Source organism: Salvelinus alpinus, chromosome 17, assembly GCF_045679555.1.
Source record: "Salvelinus alpinus chromosome 17, SLU_Salpinus.1, whole genome shotgun sequence".
Taxonomy (NCBI): domain Eukaryota; kingdom Metazoa; phylum Chordata; class Actinopteri; order Salmoniformes; family Salmonidae; genus Salvelinus; species Salvelinus alpinus.
Window position 1 is genome coordinate 18,862,028 of NC_092102.1, and position 22,643 is coordinate 18,884,670.

The 22,643-nt window shown below is 48.5% G+C and overlaps 1 protein-coding gene across 1 annotated transcript in view; it reads right to left on the reverse strand.

Moving 5' to 3' along the window:
• plxna2 (plexin A2) overlaps window positions 1–22,643 on the reverse strand; it is a 321,281-nt gene that overhangs the window by 125,467 nt on the left and 173,171 nt on the right. The window contains exon 5 of the mRNA XM_071347743.1: window positions 10,863–10,963. Within this exon, the coding sequence (XP_071203844.1) occupies window positions 10,863–10,963 (101 nt within the window). The remainder of the gene's footprint in view (window positions 1–10,862; window positions 10,964–22,643) is intronic.

The following is a 22,643-nucleotide window of genomic DNA, read 5'->3' on the forward strand; positions in this document are numbered from 1 at the left end:
AAACTATACATACCTCGGCCTAAACATCAGCACCACAGGTAGCTTCCACAGAGCTGTGAACGACCTGAGAGACAAGGCAAGAAGGGCATTCTATGCCATCAAAAGGAACATAAATTTCAACATACCAATTAGGATCTGGCTAAAAATACTTGAATCAGTCATAGAGCCCATTGCCCTTTATGGTTGTGAGGTCTGGGGTCCGCTCACCAACCAAGATTTCACAAAATGGGACAAACACCAAATTGAGACTCTGCATGCAGAATTCTGCAAAAATATCCTCCGTGTACAACGTAGAACACCAAATAATGCATGCAGAGCAGAATTAGGCCGATACCCACTAATTATCAAAATCCAGAAAAGAGCCGTTAAATTCTACAACCACCTAAAAGGAAGCGATTCCCAAACCTTCCATAACAAAGCCATCACCTACAGAGAGATGAACCTGGAGAAGAGTCCCCTAAGCAAGCTGGTCCTAGGGCTCTGTTCACAAACACAAACACACCCCACAGAGCCCCAGGACAACAGCACAATTAGACCCAACCAAATCATGAGAAAACAAAAAGATAATTACTTGACACATTGGAAAGAATTAACAAAAAAACAGAGCAAACTAGAATGCTATTTGGCCCTAAACAGAGAGTACACAGTGGCAGTATACCTGACCACTGTGACTGACCCAAACTTAAGGAAAGCTTTGACTATGTACAGACTCAGTGAGCATAGCCTTGCTATTGAGAAAGGCCGCCGTAGGCAGACATGGCTCTCAAGAGAAGACAGGCTATGTGCTCACTGCCCACAAAATGAGGTGGAAACTGAGCTGCACTTCCTAACCTCCTGCCCAATGTATGACCATATTAGAGAGACATATTTCCCTCAGATTACACAGATCCACAAAGAATTCGAAAACAAATCCAATTTTGATAAACTCCCATATCTACTGGGTGAAATTCCACAGTGTGCCATCACAGCAGCAAGATTTGTGACCTGTTGCCACAAGAAAAGGGCAACCAGTGAAGAACAAACACCATTGTAAATACAACCCATATTTATGCTTATTTATTTTAACTTGTGTGCTTTAACCATTTGTACATTGTTACAACACTGTATATATATAATATGACATTTGTAATGTCTTTTTTGTTTTGAAACTTCTGTATGTGTAATGTTTACTGTTAATTTGTATTGTTTATTTCACTTTTGTATATTATCTACCTCACTTGCTTTGGCAATGTTAACACATGTTTCCCATGCCAATAAAGCCCCTTGAATTGAATTGAATTGAGAGAGATGGAGAAAGAGGGAAAGTGAGGGAGAGAGAGAGAGAGAGAGAGAGAGAGAGAAGAGGGAGGGAGCAAGATGGACAGAAACAGATAGATAGTGAGAGTAATGGAAAGAGAGATGGAGGTGTATAAAGAGAAATGGCAGGCTCCTAACAGGCTGCAGTAAAGAGGAACCAGATCTTTATTAATAATTGGCTCATGAGTAATACAGTAATTGGATCCCCTCCGCCCCTTCCCCATATCTCTGGCTGTAAATGAAACGACAGAGGGAGGGAGGGAGGGAGGGAGGGAGGGAGGGAGGGAGGGGAGACTGGGCGTAAGATAAAGTTGACATGATCTTGGCCTGGTTTCCATATCAAACCCATCTCCATGGTAATAACAATGCGATAGGTAAATATGCCATCATAATGAATAATAATGGTACTGACTCAGATAGTTACATGGCTCTATTGATATGTAGGGCATGTTGTTGATCGATATCTCATTAACAGTTGATTTGGGAAGGAGATTGATGCAGTGTCAGTAGTGCTGACTGTAGAACACACTGTTAACCTGGCCATTAGACACACCGAGACACCCTCAATGGCCCAATACAGACATTATCATTACCTGCCCCATTGGGAAACTAGTGCACATTTTATGCTTTCTGTGCTTGAGATCATTCAGTACTCGTTAGTGAGAGGCTACTGCAGGGTTTCCCAAACTCGGTCCTGGGGTCCCCCCTGGGTACATGTTTTGGTTTTTACCCTAGCACTACACAGCTGATTCCAATAACCAACTCATCATCAAGCTTTGATGTAAAAACCAAAACGTGTACCCAGGGGGGACCCCAGGACCGAGTTTGGGAAACCCTGCAGTAGCCTAAATGGCTGTATTGGGCCATTGAGGGTGTGTCAGTGTGGGCTACTGTACAGTGTCTAGGACGGCACAAAGGCTACTGGAGTCTATAGGACTGCCATTCAAATGATGATGGGCCAAGACAGTAGCCATGTGCTAAACTCCCTACTGTTGCCAATTAGCAGTAAATCAATAAAGACGGTTTAATTAGACCTAATGTATATCAGACAAGAGGATTAGAAATAGGAGTGCTATAATTTAAGAAACACTGTTTAAACACGGACCATGTCCTAAATCAATTCCTCTGTAATAAAGATTTGGGCCAAGTCCCAAACCCCTGACGGAGGGCTTGGTGATGTAGTAAGACTGTGCATGGCTTGCCAGGGTGCTGAACAAATCAATGGACAGCGTTTACGGTAATCACATTGATTTGTGGATGTGTTGGATGGATGCTGCTCTGGTTTCCACAGGCTGCTCTGGTGGGGAAGGAACAGGGGTTACAGGGTGGGAGAGATGGATGCTGCTCTGATCTCCACAGGCTGCTCTGGTGGGGAAGGAACAGGGGTTACAGGGTGGGAGAGATGGATGCTGCTCTGATCTCCACAGGCTGCTCTGGTGGGGAAGGAACAGGGGTTACAGGGCGGGAGAGATGGATGCTGCTCTGATCTCCACAGGCTGCTCTGGTGGGGAAGGAACAGGGGTTACAGGGTGGGAGAGATGGATGCTGCTCTGGTCTCCACAGGCTGCTCTGGTGGTGAAGGAACAGGGGTTACAGGGTGGGAGAGATGGATGCTGCTCTGGTTTCCACAGGCTGCTCTGGTGGTGAAGGAACAGGGGTTACAGGGTGGGAGAGATGGATGCTGCTCTGGTTTCCACAGGCTGCTCTGGTGGTGAAGGAACAGGGGTTACAGGGCGGGAGAGATGGATGCTGCTCTGGTTTCCACAGGCTGCTCTGGTGGTGAAGGAACAGGGGTTACAGGGTGGGAGAGATGGATGCTGCTCTGGTTTCCACAGGCTGCTCTGGTGGTGAAGGAACAGGGGTTACAGGGTGGGAGAGATGGATGCTGCTCTGGTTTCCACAGGCTGCTCTGGTGGTGAAGGAACAGGGGTAACAGGGTGGGAGAGATGGATGGAGCGAGAGAGAGATTGTAAATTCATCTTCAACCCAGGTGGTACTTCAGCTGGGCAGTAACAGTGCCAACTCCTACACTACAGCTGATGCTCTGTGGTGCCCTGTAGGACTAACTGAGGGGGTATATCTGCAGATAGACAGACAACATCCCATCACTGACAGTAGTGTGTGTGTGTGTGTGTGTGTGTGTGTGTGTGTGTGTGTGTGTGTGTGTGTGTGTGTGTGGGTGTGGGTGTGTGTGTGTGTGTGTGTGTGTGTGTGTGTGTCTGTGTGTGTGTGTGTGTGTGTGTGTGTGTGTGTGTGTCTGTGTGTGTCTATGTGTGTCTGTGTCTGTGTGTGTGTGTTATTTTATTTTACTGTTATTTTAGCAGGTAAGTTGACTGAGAACACATTCTCATTTACAGCAACGACCTGGAATAGTTACAGGGGAGAGGAGGGGGATGAATGAGACAATTGTAAACTGGGGATGATTAGGTGGCCATGATGGTATGAGGGCCAGATTGGGAATTTATCCAGGACATCAAGGTTAACACCCCTACTCTTACGATAAGTGCCATGGGATCTTTAGTGACCACAGAGAGTCAGGACACCCGTTTAACGTCCCATCCCAAAGACAGCACCCTACACAGGGCAATGTCCCCAATCACTGCCCTGGGGCATTGGGATATTTTGTAGGACCTCAGGAAAGAGTGCCTCCTACTGGCCCTCCAACACCACTTCAGCAGCATCTGGTCTCCCATCCAGGGACTGAGCAGGACCAACACTGCTTAGCTTCAGAAGCAAGCCAGCAGTGGGATGCAGGGTGGTATGCTGCTGGGATGTGTGTGCCCACAGCTTTGCCCATCAAAGACTGAGTCCCGCTGTGCAGAGGGCCTCATCCTTCAATCGACTGCAGCCGCCATGCAAACAAGCCTCTGTAAAACAATGAGCTTTATGGACTGAGTCAGAAAACGAGGCCTCATCCAATGAGATCCTTGGACGGACTAAGGAAAACAAGGCTCATCCAATGAGGTCCATGGACTGGCTATGGGCCTGTCTCTGTCTTACATAAATCATCCAAATCAGTCAGGTTTCAAGACTAGTCATTCAACTGAGACTGCTCTTCTCTGTGTCACGGAGGCGCTCCGCACTGCTAAAGCTAACTCTCTCTCCTCTGCTCTCATCCTTCTAGACCTATCGGCTGCCTTTGATACTGTGAACCATCAGATCCTCCTCTCCACCCTCTCCGAGCTGGGCATCTCCGGCGCGGCCCACGCTTGGATTGCGTCCTACCTGACAGGTCGCTCCTACCAGGTGGCGTGGCGAGAATCTGTCTCCGCACCACGTGCTCTCACCACTGGTGTCCCCCAGGGCTCTGTTCTAGGCCCTCTCCTATTCTCGCTATACACCAAGTCACTTGGCTCTGTCATATCCTCACATGGTCTCTCCTATCATTGCTATGCAGACGACACACAATTAATCTTCTCCTTTCCCCCCTCTGATAACCAGGTGGTGAATCGCATCTCTGCATGTCTGGCAGACATATCAGTGTGGATGACGGATCACCACCTCAAGCTGAACCTCGGCAAGACGGAGCTGCTCTTCCTCCCGGGGAAGGACTGCCCGTTCCATGATCTCGCCATCACGGTTGACAACTCCATTGTGTCCTCTTCCCAGAGTGCTAAGAACCTTGGCGTGATCCTGGACAACACCCTGTCGTTCTCAACTAACATCAAGGCGGTGACCCGTTCCTGTAGGTTCATGCTCTACAACATTCGCAGAGTACGACCCTGCCTCACGCAGGAAGCGGCGCAGGTCCTAATCCAGGCACTTGTCATCTCCCGTCTGGATTACTGCAACTCGCTGTTGGCTGGGCTCCCTGCCTGTGCCATTAAACCCCTACAACTCATCCAGAACGCCGCAGCCCGTCTGGTGTTCAACTTTCCCAAGTTCTCTCACGTCACCCCGCTCCTCCGCTCTCTCCACTGGCTTCCAGTTGAAGCTCGCATCCGCTACAAGACCATGGTGCTTGCCTACGGAGCTGTGAGGGGAACGGCACCTCCGTACCTTCAGGCTCTGATCAGGCCCTACACCCAAACAAGGGCACTGCGTTCATCCACCTCTGGCCTGCTCGCCTCCCTACCTCTGAGGAAGTACAGTTCCCGCTCAGCCCAGTCAAAACTGTTCGCTGCTCTGGCACCCCAATGGTGGAACAAACTCCCTCACGACGCCAGGTCAGCGGAGTCAATCACCACCTTCCGGAGACACCTGAAACCCCACCTCTTTAAGGAATACCTAGGATAGGATAAAGTAATCCTTCTAGCCCCCCCCCCCTTAAAAGAGTTAGATGCACTATTGTAAAGTGGTTGTTCCACTGGATATCATAAGGTGAATGCACCAATTTGTAAGTCGCTCTGGATAAGAGCGTCTGCTAAATGACTTAAATGTAATGTAAATGTAAATAAATATGACATAATGCTGTGTTACTGTACGCTCGCTGATCTACTCTCCTCCAACTAGTCTACCCTGCACTTTCATCAGCACCCCTTCATTCTGGGTGATCCCTCCCCACCCTCCTCATCCTCCACCCTTCCTCAGCCATCACATCTCCTCTCCAGATCAAAACCAGAGTTTAATCGTGACAAATCAGACCATCTATGTGAAGCTAGCCACAATAAAGATTAGCCACAATAGTGGACTTTGCTGTTAGCCTTACAAATAAAAGTATTCCATTATCTTGGCTTTAATGTATTTCGCCTTTGAGTTGTCTCGCTGAAATTTTGTTACTCTTTCAAATGACTGCTTGATCCACACAACAGACATTGTGGGCTAGGTTAGGAACGCTGTGTTGTACGTGTAGTGCAAAATTTTACATGGCATTATTACTTCGAAGTAATAATTACTTGTAATTACTTCACCACCATGGCCTATTTATTGCCTTACCTTCCTTATCCTACATCATTTGCACATGCTGTATATAGACTTTTCCTACTGTATTATTGATTGTATGTTTGTTTATTCCATGTGTATTCCATGTTCCAAATGCCATGTAAAATTTTCTGTGTTGTTGTATGTGTCGAACTGCTTTGCTTTATCTTGGCCAGGTCGCAGTTGCAAATGAGAACTTGTTCTCAACTAGCCTACCTGGTTAAATAATGGTGAGAAAAAAAAGAAAAAAAATTAGGTCATGTACCTATTCTATATAGGTATTCACGGTATCTTTGACATTGTTTTTTTAACATCATTGTTAAACTAGACAACTAGGCATTTTTAGCTAATATCGGCCGATTCCGATATGTTCACTGATATGTCGTGCATCCCTAGATCTGAGTGGTTAAGACGGTTGTCAGACCAGATCGCCAGTTAACCAACTGCTGCTGGTCCATTCAGGGCCAGTCAAAGTTAAAGAGATGATGAGCTTTCTTTGAACTGCAATCAAAACACTGCTCTCTTCGTTGGCCTGAGTACGGGCCATCAAAAGCTCTCTCTCTCATTCTTTCATTCTCTCTCTCTCTTTTCCCCCCTTCTTGATGCTTTCAGTGGGCTCATACTGTCTGTAGCAGCTGCTGGCAATTAAAGGACTGTGTGTGTGGAGTCTCGGGCCAGTGTGTAAGAAAGAAGACACTCCTCTCCTGGCCAGCCCTGCCTGCCTCTCTAGTCTGTCCTCATCACCAGCCCTGCCTGCCTCTCTAGTCTGTCCTCATCACCAGCCCTGCCTGCCTCTCTAGTCTGTCCTCATCACCAGCCCTGCCTGCCTCTCTAGTCTGTCCTCATCACCAGCCCTGCCTGCCTCTCTAGTCTGTCCTTATCACCAGCCCTGCCTGCCTCTCTAGTCTGTCCTCATCACCAGCCCTGCCTGCCTCTCTAGTCTGTCCTCATCACCAGCCCTGCCTGCCTCTCTAGTCTGTCCTCATCACCAGCCCTGCCTGCCTCTCTAGTCTGTCCTCATCACCAGCCCTGCCTGCCTCTCTAGTCTGTCCTCATCACCAGAGCTGCCTGCCTCTCTAGTCTGTCCTCATCACCAGCCCTGCCTGCCTCTCTAGTCTGTCCTCATCACCAGCCCTGCCTGCCTCTCTAGTCTGTCCTCATCACCAGAGCTGCCTGCCTCTCTAGTCTGTCCTCATCACCAGAGCTGCCTGCCTCTCTAGTCTGTCCTCATCACCAGCCCTGCCTGCCTCTCTAGTCTGTCCTCATCACCAGAGCTGCCTGCCTCTCTAGTCTGTCCTCATCACCAGAGCTGCCTGCCTCTCTAGTCTGTCCTCATCACCAGAGCTGCCTGCCTCTCTAGTCTGTCCTCATCACCAGCCCTGCCTGCCTCTCTAGTCTGTCCTCATCACCAGAGCTGCCTAATGTGCTGCCATGTTTCTAATTACCCACCTTAACATGCAGCGCTTCAATGGTGGCAGAACAAATACTAGAAAGGCTAGAGGAAAAACTGTGTGTTTGGAAGAGAAGATATAAGAGATAGAGAGAGAGGGGGGGAGGGGGGGAGAGAGAGGGGGGGAGCGAGAGAGAGGGGGAGAGAGAGAGAGGGATTGCTGGTGGCAGCTGTGGGAAAGGGAGGGGGTGATCAAAGCGCTGGGTGTTTACATGTGGCAAGCCAACCATCTTGAGTGTCTGGGAGAGCTGATTCCAGAGAGGAAGGAGAGAGACCGAGAGGAAGGAGAGAGAGAGAGAGAGAGAGAGAGAGAGGAAAGAGAGAGAGAGAGAGAGAGAGAGAGAGAGAGAGAGAGAGAGAGAGAGAGAGAGAGAGAGAGAGAGAGAGAGAGAGAGAGAGATGCATCTCTAGCCTAGCTGAGCCTAGCTCCGTGGCACAGACAGACACCGTGCCAACACTTTCAGGGAAAAAGGAGCAAACATTGGAGAGAAGAAGGAACACTAATTTCATTAAGTTAACATTGATTCAGGGAAAGGCGTCCATGGTGGCCAGGCAGTCACAGCTGTGGAGGATGGAGCCATACAGTACTCAGATGCTATTAAGTTGAAGGAGTTGGAGGGAGGATGCAGATCTATTCCTCTACACCGCCTCCTGTTGGCTATGGCCACCCTGCACCAACAGGCTCCTCTGGTCAACGTCCCCCAGAAGATGTATTATGAGACTGAACGACATTATGACGCTCACGGAGTCCTCTCTTACTGACCTCTGCCATACCAGCAGACACCCCGTTTTGTCTTGGTACGGTAGTTCAAGCAGGGCTGACAGGGGAGCGACCCCCTCTAGCTTTGGGTGAAAGAGAGAGTGGGAGACAGGCGGCAGCGTGGAGCATAGGAGGACAGAGTAGGGCAGAGTAGGGCAGAGTAGGGCAGGGCAGGGCAGAGTAGGGCAGAGTAGGGCAGGGCAGGGCAGAGTAGGGCAGAGTAGGGCAGGGCAGGGCAGAGTAGGGCAGGGCAGGGCAGAGTAGGGCAGGGCAGGGCAAAGCAGGGCAGAGTAGGGCAGAGTAGGGCAGAGTAGGGCAGGGCAGGGCAAAGTAGGGCAGGGCAGGGCAAAGTAGGGCAAAGTAGGGCAGAGTAGGGCAGAGTATGCCAGGGCAGGGCAAAGTTGGGCAGAGTAGGGCAAAGTAGAGCAGAGTAGGGCAGAGTAGGGCAGGGCAGAGTAGGGCAGGGCAGGGCAAAGTAGGGCAGAGTAGATCAAAGTAGGGCAGAGTAGGGCAGGGCAAAGCAGGGCAGAGTAGGGCAAAGTTGGGCAGAGTAGGGCAGGGCAGAGTAGGGCAGGGCAGGGCAAAGTAGGGCAGAGTAGGGCAAAGTAGGGCAGAGTAGGGCAGGGCATGGCAAAGCAAGGCAGAGTAGGGCAGGGCAGGGCAAAGCAGGGCAGAGTAGGGCAAAGTAGGGCAAAGCAGGGCAGAGTAGGGCAAAGTAGGGCAAAGCAGGGCAGGGCAAAGCAGGGCAGAGTAGGGCAGGGCAGAGTAGGGCAGAGTAGGACAGGGCAGAGTATGGCACTGTGGTGTAGGATAGCAGATGGTAATCTGACGTAATACCAGGGCCTGACCTCTTCACACACACACACACACACACACACACACACACACACACACACACACACACACACACACACACACACACACACACACACACACACACACACACACACACACACACACACACACACACCATTACACCACAAAAACAGCTGCTCCTGAGTCCTGCCCAGCTGCCCTCTCAGTTACAATGCTGATCTCCCTCCCAGCATCATCTCAGCAAGGATAAACAGTTCCACAACGCAGCGTGAGCAGGATTATCAGCAGCACCCGGTCTACAGAGGAATGAGTGTGATTACAATCAGAGCCCACTGAGTCCATGAGGCTAATGTTAATGGCCTGCTAAATGATCTCTGTGAAGGCATGCTAACCCAAAATAATAGAGGGTGTTACTGTCGCCTCAGAACACCCTGCCTGCATCCCTGCATGGAGGAGTGCAAATGCTCAATTACCTTGTCTCCAGGAAATGATTTGTCCTGTCCCAGTTTTGGAGTGATGTAAATTACTTTAAGTGCACTTTGCAGGGGTCACAATTACAATGATGATGATTGCAGCTACATATATATTCAGCTATAGCTTCTTCTTCAGAGTGTGGGTTGTGTTTAGCCAGGGCTATTCATCAAATACAGCATAGAACGCAAAGAGAGAATCCATCTACAACCCCTTCAGTTCCATGTATTCACTTTCATCACCGACACACTGGACATACAGTCAATCTACCAGGGTTGCTTCCTCTCTCTCTTTCTCACTCTCACTTTGTCTCTCGTCCTTCCTCTCTCTCTCTCTCTCTCTCTCTTTCTCACTCTCACTTTGTCTCTCGTCCATCCTCTCTCTCTCTCTCTCTCTCTCTCTCTCTCTCTCTCTCTCTTTCTCACTCTCACTTTGTCTCTCGTCCTTCCTCTCTCTCTCTCTCTTTCTCACTCTCTCTCTCTCTAGTCCTTCCTCTCTCTCTCTCTCTCTCTCTCTCTCTCTCAAACACTTTCTCACTCTGTCTCTTCGTTCTTCCTCTCTCTCTCTCTCTCTCTCTCTCTCTCTCTCTCTCTCAAACACTTTCTCACTCTGTCTCTTCGTTCTTCCTCTCTCGCTCTCTCTCTCTCTCTCTCAAACACTTTCTCACTCTGTCTCTCATTCTTCCTCTCTCTCTCTCTCTGCCTTGGGTTGTAAAGGGATTTGTACTAAGAGCCAGCCACCAGCAGGTGTCACTGATGGTCTCTATGGTTCAGAGTGCAGCGCTGGTGAAGCAGAGTTCAGTGACCTCAGTCACATCACAGCAGAGCGGGCCAACTGTCACTCAACACCAGACGACACAGGCTGACACCTGGCTCTGAACCTGCTCTACAGCTGAAAGACAGTAGTTACTCAAAAGCGCCACATACACGTCCACGAATACAGTAGGCTAGTCTGTGTAGCCTTTCATTCACTGTTTACAAGCAGTCATAAACCATCCCATCAATTGCTTTGTAACTGACGGCCGATGCACCTCTGACTAGAATGTGTGTTATAATTTGTGTCACTGGGAGAAGAGGTTACTCAGGGTAACAGTAGGCTTTATGTCAGCCAATGAGCAGCCAGGTAGACGGACTGAACAGTAGAAAGGGAGACGAGGGTTGAGAGGTGAACGTGTGATGCTTGTGTTGTGGTTGTGTGGTGAATACTCACATGTTGTGTAGGACACACCAGCCACAGTGAGGGTCACCGGAGCTCAGGCACTCTCCACACGTCCCGTACTGATCACATGACTCTATAGGCACCTGCGTCACCTGAAAGAAACGCAGAGGGACACACAGCAGAGTTACCATACAGTTACTATCTTGAGTTACATCACGGGTCAGACGTGACTTGGAAACCCCCTGTGTATCAGACACTGAGGCCTGTACATCATCTACAGTTGAAACGGAAATACTCCTGTTTTGCATTCACTGGATACGGTTGACCCATAAAAACAAGGCCAATAGGCAAATGGGGATCACGTTCTGCGCGTGTCAGTGGAGGCTGCTGAGGGGAGGAAGGCTCATAACAATGTCTGGAACCGAGCGAACGGAATGGCATCAATGTTGTTGACACCTTTCCACTCATTCACCCTCCAGCCATTACCACGTGGCTGTGTCTCTTCTGAACTATGGTGATGTAGTATATAGCCTGTGTCTCTTCTGAACTATGGTGATGTAGTGTATAGCCTGTGTCTCTTCTGAACTATGGTGATGTGGTATATAGCCTGTGTCTCTTCTGAACTATGGTGATGTAGTATATAGCCTGTGTCTCTTCTGAACTATGGTGATGTAGTGTATAGCCTGTGTCTCTGCCTCATATTTCTGAACAGCTGAAATAAAAAGCATGCGGCGATTTGAACAAACATGTATTATGAAGGCTTTACAACCCTCCCTGTCTGTTGTAACGGATATTGCAGCTGCACAAGCAGGACACAGTCCCTGCACATTGCATTGGAGCAAAAAAAATCCATTTTTTGTGTGATCTAGGCTTATCTTCATAGTTTCTGCCATATCGTAGCCGCTAGCCAGAGTTGCTGAGAAAATAACAGTGCTACTTTGACTGCCTCTGCTTCCTGCTTAGCCAATGCTTGCAATGATGATGAAAAAAAGAACATGAAATCACTGATTAGACACGCAGATATCTGCATGATAGATAGCTGCAAATAACTCCTACTTGAGTTTTGCATTGGGGCAAAAAAAAACGATCTGCATTTTAACCACACACAGGCCCTAGTAACTGCTATTTCACTTCTCAATGATAATGCAAGTACGGCACGTGTAGGCTACCTAGGTGTTCCACCTCTGGGCAGCCGAACGTTCTAGGTAACCAAGCGTGTATCCGGACCGGTAACCGAATCATCAAATCGAGTGTTATTTGTCACATGCGCCGAATACAACAAGTATTACAGTGAAATGCTTACTTACAAGCCCTTAACCAGTGTGACAATGGGCGAGTTCGTTGTGCATCTATTATTCCTTACGTCATTTGTCAACAACTACGTTACACTGCCTACTATTTGGAAGAATAACATTCATAGTTATGCTGCCATATCGCAGCGAGAGTTTCTGGGGAAATAACTGGCCAATGTTTCCAATGACGACGAGAAAAGAACATTCCATCTCTATTTTGACTGCCTGTTCGCATCTTGCTTGCAGCTGCATGTAACTCAGCTGCTAAGAAGAACGTGAAATCTCTAGATTTTCTCTAGCCTTTGTATCGCTTATGTTCGCAACAGACCGCGGTTTTTCTACCGATACATCCCTGGATGCTGCCCCCCCCCCAAAAAAATATGTATCCTGAAAAGCAGCTGCAATTCTCAAAACATGACTCACTCAACTATGAACACACTCCCACAAGGGGTCAAACCCAGCTGACCTCCCTCTCCAAACCTGACCACTTGACTTAAATTGCTCTATTTCCATGCCTGGCCATGTCTTGGTGTGTTTGGTCATGGTATTCATTGGAGCCGTGGCCCAGGTAGGTCAATAGGGGCGTCAGGTAGCCTAGTTGTTAGAGCGTTGGGCCATTAACCGAAAGGTTGCTGGATTGAATCCCCGAGCTGACAAGGTAAAAATCTGTTCCCCGGTAGGCCGTCACTGTAAATAAGAATTTGTTCTTAACTGACTTGTCTAGTTAAATAAAGGTTAAATACAAGTTAGCTGTGATCGATGCTCTCTCCAATCTCTGTAAAGTGCCATGGGAGTTCCACCATGGTATGGTTCCACCACTAAATGTGGCACTTAGCTAGACCTGCTTTACTAATGCATTTTAATTACTGGCTCTGGGAATCAAAACCCCCACTAGAACATCTAAGTGAAGGCATGTGAAGCCTTCACTTTACTAGGCTACTGGCTCCATATAGCCAGTTCAGTATTTACACACACACTCAGTCTGCTGTAACGACAGCCCTGCTCCAGGTGGTGAAAAGCACACATAGTGTCACGTCCCTTCAGTGCGGTCCACAGGCTGAGGATAGCTAGCTCTTCTGCCACATGCCTCTCCCTCTACCTTTCTGAGGCTACCACCACATGGCATCTTTCTCTCTGCCTTTCAGTGCTCCGTCTGCCAGCTGGGAGGTCTGTATGTCTGTCTTTTCACCTCAGGCCCAAAGGACAGCTCCAGCTCCACTCACACCTGCAACTCACCCACAGTCCACAAAGACCACATACTGTAGAGGATATTGCCACACAACAGATGGACACACACAGAGAGAATGCTGAGACACAGGGCGAATGCAGAGAAGCTGTTAGCTTTACAGCCAGAGTAAGTAAACAACATGAAAGTCACTACCAACATGGATGCACGCATTATCCTTCCAACACTATCTTTCCAACTACAGTATCTTCTATTTCCAAGAATCAAACATAGCAGATCAACGCTCTCTGACAGACAAGGCCAACCTCTCTCTATTCAGCCCTGTCTCATTCTGTCTCTCTGTTCAGATTGATGGCCGGTGTGAGACTGGGGGCCCACTGGGAGGGAGGGGCAGAGTAACACCCCATTTTGGTGCTTTTAAGAGGCTGTCTTCCCCAAACACAGTCCTGGTATATGGCTTTATCACCCTGGGATGGTTTAGAGGCTGGGGCGGGGTTAGGAGGCAGGGGCTGGGACCCTATAGCTACCCACCTGTCCCCTAGCTCTGTAGTGAGGCCCCCAGCACACAAAGGGAGCCATTGACACGTAAGTCGGGCGTCAATAGCGGCTGTACTGTGTGAAGGGGTCTCCACACTCACTCCTGTTACATTAACCCCCCATAGACACATACACACACACACACACAGGGGAGCTCAGATGGGCAGGACGTGTGGATGTGGGGGGGGGGGGGCTCCAGGACAAACAGGTGGCAGGCTGTAAATGAGTTTCACACAGCACAGGCGGCTGTACACATCAGTAACACCACCGCCCACACAGCACAGCACAGTCTGACCACTAATACACACACAAACACCAGGAGAGAAGAGGAGTGGAGGAGAATGGGGAGAAAGAAGAGGAGAAGAAGGAGGGAGTACATACAGAGACTAGAGGTCGACCGGTTAATGATTTTTCAACGCCGATACCGATTATTGGAGGACCAAAAAAGCCGATACCGATTAATCAGCCGATTAATTTATTTTTTATTTGTAATAATGACAATTACACCAATACTGAATGAACACTTATTTTAACTTAATATAATACATCAATAAAATCAATTTAGCCTCAAATAAATAATGAAACATGTTCAATTTGGTTTAAATAATGCAAAAACAAAGTGTTGGAGAAGAAAGTAAAAGTGCAATATGTGCCATGTAAAAAAGCTAACGTTTAAGTTCCCTGCTCAGAACATGAGAACATATGAAAGCTGGTGGTTCCTTTTAACATGAGTCTTCAATATTCCCAGGTCAGAAGTTTTAGGTTGTAGTTATTATAGGAATTATAGGACTATTTCTCTCTATACGATTTTGTATTTCATATACCTTTGACTATTGGATGTTCTTATAGGCACTTTAGTATTGCCAGTGTAACAGTATAGCTTCCATCCCTCTCCTCGCTCCTACCTGGGCTCGAACCAGGAACACATCGACAACAGCCACCCTCGAAGCAGCGTTACCCATGCAGAGCAAGGGGAACAACTACTCCAAGTCTCCGAGCGAGTGACGTTTGAAACGCTATTAGCGCGCACCCCGCTAACTAGCTAGCCATTTCACATCGGTTACACCATCCTAATCTCGGGAGTTGATAGGCTTGAAGTCATAAATAGCGCAATAGCTGCTGGCAAAAGCACGGAAGTGCTGTTTGAATGAATGCTTACGAGCCTGCTGCTGCCTACCATCGCTCAGTCAGACTGTTCTATCAAATCATAGACTTAATTATAACATAATAACACAGAAATACGAGCCATAGGTCATTAATATGGTTGAATCCGGAAACTATAATCTCGAAAACAAAACGTTTATTCTTTCAGTGAAATACGGAACCGTTCTGTATTTTATCTAACGGATGGCATCCATAAGTCTAAATATTCCTGTTACATTGCACAACCTTCAATGTTATGTCATAATAACGCAAAATTCTGGCAAATTAGTTCGCAATGAGCCAGGCGGCCCAAACTGTTGCATATACTCTGACTCTGCGTGCAATGAACGCAAGAGAAGTGACACAATTTCACCTGGTTAATATTGCCTGCTAACCTGGATTTCTTTTAGCTAAATATGCAGGTTTAAAAATATATACTTCTGTGTGTTGATTTTAAGAAAGGCATTGATGTTTATGGTTAGGTACATGTTGGAGCAACGACAGTCCTTTTTCGCGAATGGGCACAGCATCGATTATATGCAACGCAGGACACGCTAGATAAACTAGTAATATCAACCATGTGTAGTTATAACTAGTGATTATGATTGATTGATTGATTGTTTTTTATAAGATAAGTTTAATGCTAGCTAGCAACTTACCTTGGCTTCTTACAGCATTCGCGTAACAGGCGGGCTCCTCGTGAGGCAGGTGGTTAGAGCGTTGGACTAGTTAACCGTAAGGTTGCAAGATTGAATCCCTGAGCTGACAAGGTAAAATCTGTCGTTCTGCCCCTGAACAAGGCAGTTAACCCACTGTTCCTAGGCCGTCATTGAAAATAAGAATGTGTTCTTAACTGACTTGCCTAGTTAAATAAAGGTGTAACATTATTTTTATTTTTTTATCACCGTCCAAAATTACCGATTTCCGATTGTTATGAAAACTTGAAATCGGCCCTAATTAATCGGCCATTACGATTAATCGGTCGACCTCTAACAGAGACACAATTATATACATGCCTATTGTTCTAGTAAGTCATTCTCTGGTATTACAGTACACTCACAGCTCGAACCGCATCATGTGTGTCGGTGTCATCTATCAAAATAGTTTTCTCCTCACAAAACTCTATACTTTCACTGACTGAGGCAGATCCATTTCTAGGCCATAAAAAGTTCAAATGTGGATTCAGCTGTCCGGCCAGGGGGGAGTGAGGCCCTAATAACAGAATAACATCACCAGACAAGGCAGTGTCAGAGACTATACTAAAAGATACAAAGAGAGAAACAAAGGCCAACACACAAAACAGACATAAATAGAGATATTTAGACAAGAGAGACAGAGAGAGAACATTGATTTGTTGTCCAGTGTGGGTGTGTACAGTGAAGGTGAGAATGACAGGGGGTGCAGGGGTGGAGAGAGGAGGAGGGAGGGGTGGAGAGGGGGATCAGAGCAGAGCAGCTGTTAGCCAGCTCAGCACACGCTGCAGTCACTCAACACAGCAGGACAGACAGCACAATGAGGCCTGTCCTCCCATCCAGCGGAGAGGACAGCAGAGGGACTGTGTGTGTGTGTGTGTGTGTGTGTGTGTGTGTGTGTGTGTGTGTGTGTGTGTGTGTGTGTGTGTGTGTGTGTGTGTGTGTGTGTGTGTGTGTGTGTGTGTGTGTGTGTGTGTGTGTGTGTGTGTGTGTGTGTGTGTTAGATTGTTTGTCTGTGTGTGTATGCTCACTCCACCCAGTGGACATCTTTTGAAGAATTACAAAGACAAAGAAAGATAATATACTGTACGGTATTTGATCTAATATTCCTTCAATGTTGTTTTTCTCCTGTTCCCCCACAACAACTCTGTAAGACGAAGCCGGTGGCACATTAAAATAAGCAACGACGGGTAGCGTTATATGATAAATGAATTGTATCATTCTTCTAAGTGAATGGTAATGTGGTCTAAGCTCCATAAGAGGAACCCGGCAAGTGGGCAGGTAATTAGAGAGAGGGGAAGGTTACAGCCCAGACACACACAGGCAGCAACGCAAAACTGTCATTCACACTTATATGACTATGAATGTATTTTGTATGGTTTGTGAATGTTTAATGAGCTCTTTACGCAGGGAACCCTTCAAATAAAGCATTATCTTATTTCCTTCACACCTTTAAATGTGAAGGTTTACATCCATGCTGTTGGGGACACCTTAATGTTGTTTCCAATGTACGCTGGCTACAGGATGTAAGTAAATTGATGGGTTTTTTTTGTTTTAATTTTTAAACGTTTATATACAGTACCAGTCAAACATTTGGAAACACCTACTCATTCAAGGGTTTTTCTTTATTTTTACTGTTTTCTACATTGTAGAAAACTATGAAATAACACATATGGAATCATGTAGTAACCAAAAAAGTTTTAAACACTTTAGCCACCCTTTGCCTTGATGACAGCTTTGCACACTCTTGGCATTCTCTCAACCAGCTTCACTTGGAATGCTTTTCCAACAGTCTTGAAGGAGTTCCCACAACAGCTAATCAAATGGCTACCCAGACTATTTGCATTTTCTGATTGACTGACCTTCACGTCTTAAAGTAATGATGGGCTGTTATTTCTCTTTGCTTATTTGAGCTGTTCTTGCCATAATATGGACACATTAAGAAGGAAATAAATTCCACAAATGAACAAGGCACACCTGTTAATTGAAATTCATTCCAGGTGACTACCTCATGAAGCTGGTTGAGAGAATGCCAAGAGTGTTTAAGGCAAAGGCTACTTTTTTGGTTACTACATGATTCCATATGTGTTATTTCATAGTTTTAATGTCTTCACTATTATTCTACAATGTAGAAAATAGTAAAAATAAAGAAAAACCCTGGAATGAGTAGGTGTGTCTAAACATGTGACTGGTACTGTATATGCATATTATAATTTTTTCTTTAAAACAACAATACAATACAGACAATACAAATAGCCACTCCTACTGCGGGTTCCCTGGTCAGAGGGTGCGCTCCCACTGTGGGTTCTCTGGTCAGAGGGTGCGCTCCCACAGTGGGTTCTCTGGTCAGAGGGTGCGCTCCCACAGTGGGTGCTCTGGTCAGAGGGTGCGCTCCCACAGTGGGTGCTCTGGTCAGAGGGTGCGCTCCCACTGTGGGTTCTCTGGTCAGAGGGTGCGCTCCCACTGTGGGTTCTCTGGTCAGAGGGTGCGCTCCCACAGTGGGTGCTCTGGTCAGAGGGTGCGCTCCCACTGTGGGTGCTCTGGTCAGAGGGTGCGCTCCCACTGTGGGTTCTCTGGTCAGAGGGTGCGCTCCCACAGTGGGTGCTCTGGTCAGAGGGTGCGCTCCCACTGTGGGTTCTCTGGTCAGAGGGTGCGCTCCCACAGTGGGTGCTCTGGTCAGAGGGTGCGCTCCCACAGTGGGTGCTCTGGTCAGAGGGTGCGCTCCCACAGTGGGTGCTCTGGTCAGAGGGTGCGCTCCCACTGTGGGTTCTCTGGTCAGAGGGTGCGCTCCCACAGTGGGTTCTCTGGTCAGAGGGTGCGCTCCCACTGTGGGTTCTCTGGTCAGAGGGTGCGCTCCCACTGTGGGTTCTCTGGTCAGAGGGTGCGCTCCCACAGTGGGTGCTCTGGTCAGAGGGTGCGCTCCCACAGTGGGTTCTCTGGTCAGAGGGTGCGCTCCCACAGTGGGTGCTCTGGTCAGAGGGTGCGCTCCCACTGTGGGTTCCCTGGTCAGAGGGTGCGCTCCCACTGTGGGTTCTCTGGTCAGAGGGTGCGCTCCCACAGTGGGTGCTCTGGTCAGGGGGTGCGCTCCCACAGTGGGTGCTCTGGTCAGAGGGTGCGCTCCCACTGTGGGTGCTCTGGTCAGAGGGTGCGCTCCCACTGTGGGTTCTCTGGTCAGAGGGTGCGCTCCCACAGTGGGTGCTCTGGTCAGAGGGTGCGCTCCCACAGTGGGTGCTCTGGTCAGAGGGTGCGCTCCCACAGTGGGTGCTCTGGTCAGAGGGTGCGCTCCCACAGTGGGTTCTCTGGTCAGAGGGTGCGCTCCCACTGTGGGTTCTCTGGTCAGAGGGTGCGCTCCCACTGTGGGTTCTCTGGTCAGAGGGTGCGCTCCCACAGTGGGTGCTCTGGTCAGAGGGTGCGCTCCCACAGTGGGTGCTCTGGTCAGAGGGTGCGCTCCCACAGTGGGTGCTCTGGTCAGAGGGTGCGCTCCCACAGTGGGTGCTCTGGTCAGAGGGTGCGCTCCCACAGTGGGTGCTCTGGTCAGAGGGTGCGCTCCCACAGTGGGTGCTCTGGTCAGAGGGTGCGCTCCCACAGTGGGTGCTCTGGTCAGAGGGTGCGCTCGCCCCCACCTGCCCAAGTTTCACAGCATGAAACTACCCATAACTACCAGGACCAACACACACACCCATCACAGCATGAAACTACATATAACTACCAGGACCAACACACACACCTCTCACAGCATGAAACTACCCATAACTACCAGGACCAACACACACACCCCTCACAGCATGAAACTACATATAACTACCAGGACCAACACACACACCCATCACAGCATGAAACTACCCATAACTACCAGGACCAACACACACACCCCTCACAGCATGAAACTACCCATAACTACCAGGACCAACACACACACCCCTCACAGCATGAAACTACATATAACTACCAGGACCAACACACACACCCATCACAGCATGAAACTACCCATAACTACCAGGACCAACACACACACCCCTCACAGCATGAAACTACCCATAACTACCAGGACCAACACACACACCCCTCACAGCATGAAACTACCCATAACTACCAGGACCAACACACACACACACCTCTCACAGCATGAAACTACACATAACTACCAGGACCAACACACACACCCCTCACAGCATGAAACCACCGATAACTACCAGGACCAACACACACACACCCCTCACAGCATGAAACTACCCATAACTACCAGGACCAACACACACACCCCTCACAGCATGAAACTACCCATAACTACCAGGACCAACACACACACACACCTCTCACAGCATGAAACTACACATAACTACCAGGACCAACACACACACCCCTCACAGCATGAAACCACCGATAACTACCAGGACCAACACACACACACCCCTCACAGCATGAAACTACCCATAACTACCAGGACCAACACACACACCCCTCACAGCATGAAACTACCCATAACTACCAGGACCAACACACACACCCATCACAGCATGAAACTACCCATAACTACCAGGACCAACACACACACCCATCACAGCATGAAACTACCCATAACTACAAGGACCAACACACACACCCATCACAGCATGAAACTACCCATAACTACCAGGACCAACACACACACCCCTCACAGCATAAAACTACCCATAACTACCAGGACCAACACACACACCGCTCACAGCATGAAACTACCCATAACTACCAGGACCAACACACACACCGCTCACAGCATGAAACTACCCATAACTACCAGGACCAACACACACACCCCTCACAGCATAAAACTACCCATAACTACCAGGATCAACACACACACCGCTCACAGCATGAAACTACCCATAACTACCAGGACCAACACACACACCCCTCACAGCATGAAACTACCCATAACTACCAGGGCCAACACACACACCTCTCACAGCATGAAGCCAAACCACAAAACATAAATAACGAAAAGCAAAAATTTCAATAGTCCCTTTCCCACCCTCACCCCTGATTGGAGGATCTCAACAATCCAATCTCCACCCTCACCCCTGATTGGAGGATCTCAACAATCCAATCTCCACCCTCACCCCTGATTGGAGGACCTCAAACATTTACGCTGCACATTTGTGTATATACTTATTTCAACACTCGTCAGACAGCCACAGATCAACACATCTTTCCCAGTAAGTCATCATTATACCATTTCCTCTCACAATACATCCCTCACTCTCTCCCATGGTGTCTCACTAGGGACTTGAACCTCCCCATCTGCAACAATTCTGACCAAATGTCCCCAAAAATAAAAATTTTACCCAAGAGCACAATTATATTTCCTACTGACTGACTGTGGTCCTTCAAATCCCCCAACAATACAGTTCACGGAGTTGGTGAGGGCTGCATTGGGCTGGTTGGTTGGTAGAGAGAGAAATAGAAAGAGAGAGAGAGTAAGAGAGAGCAAGACAAAGAAAGAGAGAGTAAGAGAGAGCAAGATAGAGAAAGAAATGGCAGGGGAGAGTGAGGGGGAAAGAAATGGCAGGGGAGAGTGAGGGGGAAAGAAATGGCAGGGGAGAGTGAGGGAGTAAGTAATGGCAGGGGAGAGTGAGGGGGAAAGAAATGGCAGGGTAGAGAGAAAGAAATGGCAGGGGAGAGTTAGGGAGTAAGTAATGGCAGGGTAGAGTGAGGGGGAAAGAAATGGCAGGGGAGAGTGAGGGGGAAAGAAATGGCAGGGGAGAGTGAGGGAGAAAGAAATGGCAGGGGAGAGTGAGGGAGAAAGAAATGGCAGTGGAGAGTGAGGGGGAAAGAAATGGCAGTGGAGAGTGAGGGGAAAGAAATGGCAGGGGAGAGTGAGGGAGAAAGAAATGGCAGGGGAGAGTGAGGGGGAAAGAAATGGCAGGGGAGAGTGAGGGGGAAAGAAATGGCAGGGGAGAGTGAGGGGGAAAGAAATGGCAGGGGAGAGTGAGGGAGTAAGAAATGGCAGGGGAGAGTGAGGGGGAAAGAAATGGCAGGGGAGAGTGAGGGGGAAAGAAATGGCAGGGGAGAGTGAGGGAGAAAGAAATGGCAGGGGAGAGTGAGGGGGAAAGAAATGGCAGGGGAGAGTGAGGGAGAAAGAAATGGCAGGGGAGAGTGAGGGAGAAAGAAATGGCAGGGGAGAGTGAGGGGGAAATAAATGGCAGGGGAGAGAGAGGGGGAAAGAAATGGCAGGGGAGAGTGAGGGAGAAAGAAATGGCAGGGGAGAGTGAGGGAGAAAGAAATGGCAGGGGAGAGAGAAAGAAATGGCAGGGGAGAGTGAGGGAGAAAGAAATGGCAGGGGAGAGAGAAAGAAATGGCAGTGGAGAGTGAGGGAGAAAGAAATGGCAGGGGAGAGTGAGGGAGAAAGAAATGGCAGGGGAGAGTGAGGGAGAAAGAAATGGCAGGGGAGAGAGAAAGAAATGGCAGGGGAGAGTGAGGGAGTAAGTAATGGCAGGGGAGAGTTAGGGAGTAAGTAATGGCAGGGGAGAGTGAGGGGGAAAGTAATGGCAGGGGAGAGAGAAAGAAATGGCAGGGGAGAGTGAGGGAGTAAGTAATGGCAGGGGAGAGTGAGGGAGAAAGAAATGGCAGGGGAGAGTGAGGGAGAAAGAAATGGCAGGGGAGAGTGAGGGAACAAGAAATGGCAGGGGAGAGAGAAAGAAATGGCAGTGGAGAGTGAGCGGAAAAGAAATGGCAGGGGAGAGTGAGGGAACAAGTGGCTGAACAATCTTATTTATCACACACGTACAGCATACAGATAGAGAGCCTCAGTCAGACAGCACGAGACCTGCTGCTACAGCATAGCAAACATCAAATGCCTTGGCAACGGAAGGCCGGCTTCTTCAGCGCGTTACACACCACTCCGCAATGAGCTGGAGGCCGTATGCATTTTGAAAACACATAATGAATTATTTTGAAACCTGAACGTTTTACTACATATTGTAATGAAACAGGCAGGGAGCAG